The sequence below is a fragment of the Alligator sinensis genome, unplaced genomic scaffold (genome assembly GCF_000455745.1).
Source record: "Alligator sinensis unplaced genomic scaffold, ASM45574v1 scaffold1389_1, whole genome shotgun sequence".
Classification (NCBI taxonomy): domain Eukaryota; kingdom Metazoa; phylum Chordata; order Crocodylia; family Alligatoridae; genus Alligator; species Alligator sinensis.
Window position 1 is genome coordinate 270921 of NW_005843026.1, and position 11220 is coordinate 282140.

An 11220-nucleotide genomic window follows, 5' to 3' on the forward strand; every position below is an offset into this window, starting at 1 on the left:
ATTGTTCTGCTCTCTTCACCTCGAGTAAAGAGGTTTTATACTGAAATAGTCATAGCTTGAGCTGGAAGGGACCAAACCATCCCATAAAACCATAATCTAAACTCTACATAAGATTATCATCAACGCTGAGGCAACACAGACACAATACCCTAACCTGCCAGAGGTAAAACAGGGGAACCATGGCAGCCATTGTCCTGCTCCTATAAAATATTTTTAATATACGCTCAAGAAGTCCAGGGTAGAGGGCCAGGCTCCCCCCTACAGAGAAAGGCAAACCCCCCCACAATCTATACCAATCTGGCCATGGGGTAAAATTTCCTGACCCCAAATATGGCACTCAGTTTGACCCTGAGTAGAGAGGCAAGACCCTCTGGCTTTGGTCCCTGAAGGAGCATTGGCAGGCCTCAGTCAAAGTTCCCAGCCTTGGCTGTAGCCAGCACCCAATGCCTCTGAGAAAGCTTAAAGACCCCCTGACACATACAGCACAAAAGGTGGGGCAACCAACAAAGCCCAGGAGCATGAAAATTAATCATGATAGAACATAGGCATAGCTACACCTAGATCATACCTGACTGGTGATTGTCCAACCTCTTCTTGAACACCTCTAGTGATGGAGAGTCCACAGCTTCCCTAGATAGTCTATCCCACTGCCTCACTCGAACAGCAAAGAAGTGTTACCAGATATCCAATCTAAACTTATTTTGCTGCAACTTCCAGCCATGGGTCTGTGTCCTCTTCTCTACAGGAAGAGAGAACAGGTGCTTTTCCTCTTCCTCATGGCAGTCCTTCAAGTATTTGAAGACTGCAATGTACCCTCTTAAGCACCTTTTTAAGAAGCTGCATATGTCTAGCTCCTTCAGCCTCACCTCATATGACTTACTTTCCAAGCCCTTCATCATCTCTGTTGCCTGCCTCTGAACTCCCTCTAATTTCTCCATGTCCTTTTTAAAATGTGGAGTCCAGAACTGCACACACTACTCCAAATGAAGCATAACCAGTGGTGAGTAGAGTGGCACTATCACCTCCCATGGCTTGCATCTCATGCTTCTGTTGATGTATCCCAAAACCATGTTCACCTTTTGAATGGCTGCATCACACTGCAGACTCACTTTTCCATAGAGCTGCCACCCAGCCAGCTTTCACCCATAGGGGGTGCATGTGCACTCCCTGACAGGCTGTGCTCCCTTCTTATGTGATGGGTGTGGGGAGGGCAGGGAGCAGGCAGGAGCGCCGGTGCCCCCTGCAAGTGCTGGCTGGGGAGTGGGAGCACCAGATGAAGTGCTGAGGCCACTTCCTGGTCAGCACAATTGGCTGTGGGGGGATTCTACCCTCCCCCTGGCAAGATTGGCCGTGGGGGAACCCCCCCCAGTCACTGGGGGGCATCCCCCCCCACAACTAAGGTGGCATCAGTCACCCATGGTCACCTATTTTATATTTGTGTTTTTGATTCCTCCCAAGCTGTATAGCACTTTGCATTTGTCCACACTGAACATCATCCCATTGGTTTTAGCCCAGATTTCCAATCTGTTGAGATCTTTCTAAATTGTACTCACATCCTCCAATGTGTTCACAGTCCTTTCCAGTTTTGTGTCATCTATGACTTGCTCAAGCTTTCTATGCCAGCATCTAAATTGTTAATAAACATGTTGAACAGTACCAGGCCCAGGGCAGACCCCTGTGGCACTGCACTCAAAAAACTACTTGTCATTCTGATGTAGACCCATTCATAATTACTAGGGACCTACTCAAATAACAATTTTGTGATTTTTGTGGAAACAGTGAAAAATGGCAGTTTTCACGATTGTGTGTGGAAGCACCAGAATAAAAACAAGTTGCTAAAAATAAAATGCTGGCTCCCCAGTGGGAGCCCAGTGGCTGCTGTGGTCCAGCCTCACAGCCTTTTGGGGTTGGGGTGGGAAAGGCTGGAAAGCTGCTGGCACAAAGGGGAGCAGCAACTTGTGCAGCCACATTGGTCTCTTTACAGTCTTTTACTTCCCTAATGTTGGGACAGTTTCTTGCTGGGCTTCCAATACTTGTGCCTTTTAGATGCTCCCAGTGCTCATGGATGTTTTTTATCACTTAATCTATCCTCCCATGATATGCCCATTAGCTCCGTGAGTTGGATTAAATCCACCTTTGTGAAAGCTAGCGTTCTAATTTTGCTGACCTCATGCCTTCCCTGTTTTAGGATCTGGAATTCTAGCGTATCATGATTGCATCCTCCCAAGTTACCCATCACCTTCACTTCCTCCATCAATTCTTCCCTGTTGGTCAGGACAAGGGCCAAAATCCTCCACTTTCTGGTGGAGATAATCCCCACACAATTTAGGAACTGGCTTGACATTTTACATTTGGCTGCATTGTTCTTCCAGCAGATATCCAGAAAACTGGTCTCCCATCAGTACCATTCCATAGCTTTTGTTTAGATTTGTCATCTGCTTAAAGAGAGCCTGATCTACCTTCCCACCCTTATATTGGTACCATGTCTTTTGCCTTTCATCACCCAAATGCAATCTGCTTTGCTGTCTTCTTCCTCCTGAACCAGGGAACAACGTTATGTATTCCTGACATAGAAGGCAACACCACCACCTTTTATCCCAACCCTGTCCTTCAGAGACTATAAACCTTCACGCTGAAATTCCAGTCATAAGAGCCCACCAGGTCTCTGTGATGCCAATAGGATCAGTTTTTTCATAGGCTACAACTTTCAACTTGTCTTGTTTATTTCCCATATTTCTTGCATCTGCATATATGCCTTATTGTTTTTAAAATTCTGGAAGCTTTTGCACCAAGTGATACAACTGGGAGCAGTGGGTCCCAAAGACTTGTTGGAGTTGCCTTTGTCATTTTAAATTTGCTAGAGTACATCATTAACCTGTTCTTTGTTCCCCTTTCATCCCACAGTGTATGATGCCTCCACCTGTTTTCCTGTAGCAAACAACAGTTGCCTTCTATAAAATGAAAAACTATGAATGAGAAGTGCTAGTGACTAGCATTACTCTGGATCTATTTGCAAGAACTCCCCCTTCCATGTTTGGAGTGCCTAGTTTCTGCCCCGCCCATCTAAGAGAATTCACATAGATTCTTGAGCAGCTGCTGAAGCAGTGGAGAAGCGGCCCAAGTGGCACATCTGCCCAGAGGTAGGACATACTACTGTGAGAGGACAGCTGCTGGTTCAAACTGCCTGCGGCCAGTCACACAAGTTAGTTCCTTGAACTTTTTTCTGACGTGATGAAAGGGAAAATGAGAGTGTCTAGCAAGCCTCCCATAGTAATTAAAGCATATTTGCCAGTCACTAGTAGGGAGATGGTAGTGTGAAACACCATGGGTCCAGCCAGCCTAGGTCATTCCAGCCTCCATGCTAAGAGGGCCAAAGGAGGGAACAGTCCATGGGTTCTGGCAACAACAGGATGAGATCAGTGATCATCTCAGAATTATTTCAGCTCTTTAGAAATCATTTTGAGGTTTGCCAGGAGAATCTGGCTCAAGGATGGGGACTTCAGTTACAGTACCCTGGACAGCAAGGAGGAGGTTGAGTTGTCTGCAAGGAAATAATTTTTTTCATCCCACTGCTCCACTGGGATAAACAGCAGCTCATGACATGGCCATGATCTGTGAATGGGATGAGGCTGCTCTCAGGTTTCCTTTTCCATTGATACCCAAGGGCAAGCAACACCCAGGCACTGGCTCAGACTGGGTATTATGGTGGAGTGGAAATGAAGAGGGCAGCTCCATCATGCTTGCATTAGTCAGGTGTCCCTGCAATGGAGCCTCTAATGGCTCCTTTAAGGCTGAAGATTGGCTCAGCTCTAGTGGGAGTGGCACAGTTGCTTTTGTGAAAGGGAAGCAGAGAACAGAATACACGCAATTGCATTCCAGGTAGCTAACACAGTGCCTGTCACCATGAAGGAGAGTAATGGCCCCTGCACAAACCTTTTAGGGACTAACAGTTTCTCTATAACAGAAAAAGGCATAAACAGTAGCTAGAATGGATTGCTTGAGGCTGAGCTTGGAGCAGCAGCACTGACACATGGGTGTACCCTGTCAGTCTTTGAGACCTAGTGTCAGAATGGTGCAGAGACCAGAAGGCAGCCCAGGCAGGAGCACCAAGGTCTACTACGCAGGGTGCACAGCAAATACCCAGGGAAGGTAATGCAAGTTCCTTCAATCATCTCTGACGAGATGGCCAAGACTTTCACCAACCACTTTCCTAAAGGAAAGGTTTTGCAGCAGTGGCCCTTGGCATGCTCCTACCAGGGCCAGAACTGTCAATCATGTTTAGGCAGATGATCAATATGTCCCACCCCCAAGGAGAATGACAGTCTCCCCACTGAGGGAACACAAGGTGTAATGCTGCTTGTGGTAGGCAGCTTTCTGCAGGCACTAGCCACGGTCAAAATATAGCTAAAACAAGAGAATCACAAAAGAAAAAGAATCTTTTTAATTGAAGACATTTAGAGAGACAGGCCAATAGTGGCAGCAAGATACTCTTCAATAAATAACAGGGTACAGTGGGGACATGATGCAGGCTGATGCTGTGTGTGGCTGACAAGCCTTCCAAATGAGGACAGTTTATAGAAGGTGTACTGAAGCTAGGACAAGTTGCTGGTCTCTGGGCTTGCTCCACTTCAGTAGCATTTAAGGTTAGTATGTGCAACAGAGAGGATACAAAACGGTTGTAACACTTCCAACCCAGGCAAACAGGTAAAAATGGAGATCAGTTATTGTACAGCTATTCAGAGAGACAGTAAAGTGCCAAAGAAAACCCTGGTGCACAAGAAAGGGTCTTTAGTGTGTTACAAAATCCTCAAGATGAAGTAAAAAATGCATTTAAATAAAGTCAAGAGAAGGAACCAACACAACAGGTGCTGCTGTGACTGGCTGCACATCCTTGAGCCTTCAAGGAAGTGAGCGATGTAGCCAACGGGAGATCCTGGCTCAGGGGTCATTCACTGTCCTCAATGAACACCACACCAGTCACTATACTGCAGTGTAGAATACATGATGGAGAACAAAAACTAAGCATTGGACTCAGTCTGCTTGGGTGGGGAGGTGGGGTTAAAGAACTGTCCTTAGGACTGGCTTCATGCTTAGGAGCCTCAACAAAGCTTTACTAGGACCCCTTTAAATTGGTAAATTCTTCCACACCATCTGCCCCACCTGGGAAGAGCCTGCTGACTGAGACCTAATTGGAACCAATGTTTTAGGAAAGCTTCCAGCAGGGCTCTCACCAGCCCAGAGGGAAAGTGCTTTTCCTATCAGGGGATCTAGGTCACTAGCAATTAAATAGGGAGGAGACTGAAACTAGCCAGTGCACAATGACTAGCAAAGGGCAAAGACTTTCTGCAAAGTCAGTAATGGGGAGCTCGGTCCAATAAGACCCAGAACCTCAGAGTGCTTTGATAGCAGGCCCTGCCTGAAGGATGCTGGTGATCTTACTGTACCTAGTGCCTACTTTAGGAGAATTAGTCCTGCATCTGCATGTGTTACTGCAATTCCAGCATGCTGATTCACCCCTTTTCACTTCCCAAGTTTTTCTTGTGTGAGAGAGAGCTGGTCCAGCACTTCATTTAGAGCCCCCTGTTAAAATGCAGCACTGAGACAAGTGCATGATGGGGAAGAAACTGAGAGGTTAAGTATGGAGAGTTCTGCAAGGCAACTGCTACCCAAAGAAAAACCCACCCATGCTAAGATGACCAAGTTTCCTCTTCCTCCTGACAATAGTTCTTAAGAAATTCTACCTGGGTTCCAGCAGAAGTAGTGAAAAATCTCCCAACCCATTGCAGTTGCTCTCGACTATAAAAGACAAACTCAGCAAATCCTGCAAACAGAGTCCAGGCCCCTTGCCTTAAGTTCAGAAGGACTCACAGCTTCTCTGCATTTTGGAGAGATGTGCTGGCCAGATTATAGCCAATTTTCCATAGCCTGGGATTCTTCTTACTTAGGGCCCAATACTCCACTGGGCTATGGGATACAGATAACATCTCTCTGTATGATATACATGGGCCCACCTGCTATCAAACTCTATGTAATATAGATTTATGCAGCTCAAAAAGGATGAACTGCACTGCCCAAACAACACCCAAGGGTTTGCCAATGCCTTAGTTGCTCTGATGGAGAAGTAGTTCCTGACTCCTATGACCCTTGTTCACTTCACTAAGCACAAAGGCATCAGTGGCAGAGAGTATCATTTACATCTGCATCAGGGAGATGAAAGGAAACAGTACCTTGGTGAAAATAGGACGGTCAAGCCAGAGATTCTGCTTTAGGGCTTGCTGACCCTTCAGGGGATCATGCACACGTTACAGATTCCACTTCTCCCTTGGGAGACAACTTTACACCCAAAAGTGGAAGCCCCCTAGTCAACATGCCTGAGTTTGGAAGCAAGGGATTCCCCCAAAGGAAGCAGAGCTGCAGAGGAAGGAATGCTGATTCACAGTTCGAGCAAGTGAAAACTGGCTGCTGCAAAGCACTGTTCAGCTGGCTGGAACTGCCCACATCTCCCTCCTCCTCTGCCAGTGGCTCCCCAAGCCAGACGGACCCCAAGCTCTCCAGTGCTAGCCCTTGTGAGTGGTCACAGTCATCTCAGGTGGGGGCTCTCATTTCCTCTCTATTCTGAATGAGACATAAGTTACCCTCAAGGCCCTTCATGGGGTCAACTGTCCCCAACTCATTTCAGTCTCTTATTCTGCAAGCTCTGCATTGCGGGAAAAATCCCCATTTGCAGATTTACCATGTTTGCACTGCACAGCAGCACTAGGGACTAAACTCCTCTGTTTAGACCAGCCCAACAGTACGTGTTCCCTGTTCTAGACAAGGAAAGCCCAGCTATTACTTTGCATGCTTTAATTCAGAAACAAGCACATCTGTCTTGAAACTAGACTTGTTCCTGCAACAGGGCAGAAGGAGCTATAGGTGCCAAGGTGAGCTGGAAAAGGAGGAATGTCTTCCAGCAGAGATTCTTTCTGCTGCCCATAAAGAGATGGGTACCAGCATCTCAGACAGAGCCTGATTTAAGTGTTTCCTGCAGTTGGCTCTTTGCAGTTTGAGATGATGTTATGAAGCAAAACCTGCATTAAAAATGGGTGCCTTTGGCAATTTGTTTAAGGAGGCTCCATGTAGCCAAGGCTGCCCACTACTTAAGATACTGGCAATGCCAGCAGCGGGGAAAGAAACTATTCCCATTTCACTTGGGGATTAGCTGTCCTGATAAAACTTGGAGGTTCAGTTATCCTCTACTGAGTGTTTGCATGCATTTCAATGCCACCTTGAGGGCTCTGTCTTCCATTAAACTGAAGTTACTTTAGGAGGTCAAGTCTGGCCTGCAAAACCCTGACACTTTCTGTCTCCATAGGGACATTTATCTAGGGACTGGTTTAATATACTGAGCCATGATTCTGCCCCCAACTCTACTGTCTAGGCTCATGCTTTAGCACAGGGCTGTCTGCTAGCAGCAGAATACCATGCACCGGCTTTCGTACAGAGCCTCTGTCAGCTGAAGTCCCAGTTTCACAATGGCTCTGTGGGGCTTAGCAAAGTGAGTCTAAGCCCTGTGAGGAGGAAGAATGGGCTCAGTATAGCAGGTAGAAGGGGGCTAGGCATTCACCAACATGTTCGCTTTGCTCAGTTCCAAGTACTCCCATTAGCAGAGGTAAGGAGCAGGTAGAACTATTCCAATGTCATCCCAAGAAACACACGCTCCTCTCTTATGGACTTAGGACCTATTTTTAAAAACTAATGCAATAAGCAAGTAGTACCAGTGCCTTGTGAGCCCATGAGGAGAGAGGTATCCTGGAAAGATCAAATATTTCACTGCACTGATATAGCCACACAACAGCAGGGAAGAGGGGGGCACAGAGAAGAGGGGAGGAGGAGAAGAGTCCATAACAGGATTTGGGATACTGCAGGATTTGACTCCTGCCAAGAGGCAGTAAAGTTGCCCAGTGACACACTTCCTCCTGGCTTCCCCTGGGCTGAAACTCTACAAAGGAGCTGCAGCTACTTTTCTTCAGTAGCAAAGAAAAGTTGCAGTGATCTTTGCACAAATCTTATTCCTAAACATCCTGCTGAGGTTACCCCACATCTCAAGGGGAGATGCTGTGCAAGGGAGAAGAGGGGGCCTCACACCTGTTTCCCCAGGACTCTGGCTGCAGCAGTGGGTCTGCACACCCAAACCCATGCCCGGTCAAGTTCTAGCTCCGATACAAGCAAGCTGATCTATATACTGTAATTTATATATTTATATTTCACTATGAAACAGTGATTTCACTCCCAGCCTTCTACTTCAGTGCATCCTGAACCAGATGCTGCTGAAATCCCAAGGTGAGGTGGGGGGAGCTGCTGCTCACACTCTCCCTGGGCATCTCAGCAGCAATTTTCTTCTTGTGACTGGCACCTACACAAACTCAGTAACAGGATGAGCAACGACAGCTCCAAAGGAATGCACCCGTTCCCCACCCACCTTCAGGAATGAGGATGTGGCTGCCCCACCCCCAACCCTGGCATTGGCCCCTAAATGTTCCATGGACTCTAATGTGGCTGGTCAGTGTCTGCCAATTAGCCTCATGGCACATTCCCTTCAGTACCTATGGGTTAGCAAAGCAGATGACTGCACTGCATATGCAGCTACATGCACCTATTCAAGTGGTCAAAGGCAAGGGGAGTAGCAGTGGAAGTGAAACACACATAGACCTGTGATACACCAAAGGCCCCTGCTTGGAGCACAAGGATGTCTGAGAGGACAAGAGTGACTGTCAATCTGTGCAGTGCTTCTTGAGGCGTTGGGTCAAGATGATGAGAAACAGGACTATGGCAAGTCAAGTACAAGGTCTGCCAGATCTTGGTCAATCCAAGGAGTGAGGTGTCAACTCCAAGGGGCTAGGTTGACAACTGGAAGCCAACATCACTGGAATCAGTGCAGAGCAGGATGGTTCAGAAGATGAAGGGAAGAATGATCCTATCAAAAGACAAGAGAACAGCCACCGGATAATCATGGGAAATTCATTATTTCCACTTTGAGCACCAAAGCCGGAGCCAGTGCCATGAGGAGCAGAGTCCAAGGGAGACATCTTTCATTCAGCGGGCAGCAGATGGATAATGTTTTACTAATTACCAACTCAGGAGGGAGTTCAGGGAACAGTTACTACTGTTCTGGGCTCATGTGAGTTACACCAGGTTCGTGCCCTGATCCTCCTCAGAATGAAGTGAGCGGGTGTTTTGCTGCTGAGCACAGTCAGTGATAAGAGGCTGGACTAGGCTGTTAACTGCTTATCAGCAGACAACACTGGGGAATCCCAGACTGCAGCCTGTATAGCAGCTCTTTGCAAGGCACCGAACCGCAGGCTGAGCTGCAGCCTGTGTTGTTATAGCCCGTTACAGCAGGGCTTTACTCTGGCACCGAAATGTGGTTGTTTTGACCCTGGTTTGAAGCAGTCCAAAGCTGTAAGGAGAGATGGTATGCTCCTCCCACCCCATTGCCTACCTCACGTTTTCTGAATGCCTTCTGAGCAGTTCACATTGTCCGGCTGTATTCAATGCCACTCTTCGCAGAAATGCCAGACCACGGTAGAAGGCTGCAAAGAAGGCTCTGGGCTTGTCGGTATATCCTCTGAGGAATTGAACATGGGCTCAAGTTAGCTAGCGTTGATCCAATGTGCTGTAGGTAGTCAGTGGGCCCCAGTTAAGGACAACAGGGATGTTTAGACTGAAAACTAAAGAATAATTTAGAGCATGATAGCAATACCAGCTTCTAGGAAGTTAGCACTAAACAGTGAGCCTAGTTAGCTGCCTCTCATATTTAACTAATGCTCACTTTCTAAAGTAACAGGGTCCACTTTACAGTGAAAGAAACAAGGCTGCTTGTAAGTGTTCTCTACCAGCTGCACGTGGAATGATTTAGCTGAATAGCCACTGGGTATCCTTCTTTAGGCCCCAGTAGTTCACCTGTTGGCACTATGATCCATGACAGCAGAGACACTGAGATATTAGAGCTCTATCTTGGGAGATGGAACTTCTTTAAGCAGCTCTGCTCACTGACTGATCTAAAATCATCTCTTATGATGTAGTTTGCTATTTTGTACTCACCTGGCCATTCTATACGATAAAAAAAACTCGCTGAGCTGCTTGCTTCCAGCTGGTTCTTGAACCTACCTACCACACTACTCCTGATGGGGATTCTCCATTCTAAATGACTTGCAAAAGCTAACTTGTTTCTGATCTACACAGAAAAGGGCATCGTTTGTAGTTTGTGAATCTTCCCCTCTTGGCAGAAGATTAGCTCATTAACATTAATTTCTGAGACTTGGCTTCACGTTTCAGTTATGTGCAAAGTGGAAGAGTTTCAAAGGTACCTGGCCTCAAACTTGCAACTGTCAGGGTCAAAACTACCACTCAGCAGGGTGGCCTCTGCTCAAGTTGAAGCAAGGATTGGGTCAACAGGTGGCGCCATAGGTCAGGATTGATTGAGCCATGTGGAGAACCCAGGCCTGGGACAGGCCACAAGGTTAGACAGCAGGGGCATACTAAGTAAATGCTGCAGAAGACCCATCCCCCCATTGTGCTTGGCTCAAGCTAAGCAAGTCACGTTCACCAATGTTTCAAGCCCAGTTATAAATTCTTAGGCCCATAATAGATGCACTGTTTCAATGAAATGACCTAAAAAAGCTTTGAAAGAAGTTAGACAAAAACAGGTCAATAATAGAGTCCTCAACTCTCTTTCAGTTTGACAAAGCCTGGATCTAAACTGACACTGGTCACCAGCTGCACAAAGGCCTGGTTTGCCAGATAATTTTTTTAACCCAACACATTCAATTAGGTACACCCTGCCCCACACCTAAGCAAACCCAGGTAAAGGATATAAGATTGTCCAAGGAGGATGTCCGCCATTGATGTACAGAACGTAAGTGAAGCCATCTTTGAGGACCCCTCTTATGGAATAATAATAGGGCAGATAGTGGTGCTGTTTAAAGTCTCTGTTTTCATAGAAGTTTATTGCCGTGTTGTTGGTGGTGAGGACATGTAAGTAGATAGCTTTACAGTGGTCTTGTGCAGTTGTTGATATATGATCCTTCAAGCTTTCAAGTAAGAGGGAACCTGTCAAGGAAGGAAAAGCAGCTTTACACACACAGCAGCAGCCCTCTTACTGATAGGTTGGGGCACTGCCCTGAGCATTGACTTCTGCACCAGCACAACTAGCCACTGTGGTCCCTAGATGCATTTTAG

The 11220-nt window shown here is 46.8% G+C and overlaps 1 protein-coding gene across 5 annotated transcripts in view; it reads right to left on the reverse strand.

Moving 5' to 3' along the window:
* Window positions 1–4418: 4418 nt before the first annotated feature.
* Window positions 4419–11220, reverse strand: part of NAA60 (N(alpha)-acetyltransferase 60, NatF catalytic subunit) — a 32374-nt gene continuing 25572 nt past the window's right edge. For all 5 annotated transcript variants that reach the window (XM_006036831.3, XM_025193203.1, XM_025193204.1 and 2 more), the window contains 3 exons: window positions 10857–11091; window positions 9482–9668; window positions 4419–8956 (listed from right to left, as the gene is read on the reverse strand). In XM_006036831.3, coding sequence (XP_006036893.1) covers window positions 9512–9668; window positions 10857–11091 — 392 coding nt within the window. In that variant the 3' untranslated portion in view covers window positions 4419–8956; window positions 9482–9511. The remainder of the gene's footprint in view (window positions 8957–9481; window positions 9669–10856; window positions 11092–11220) is intronic.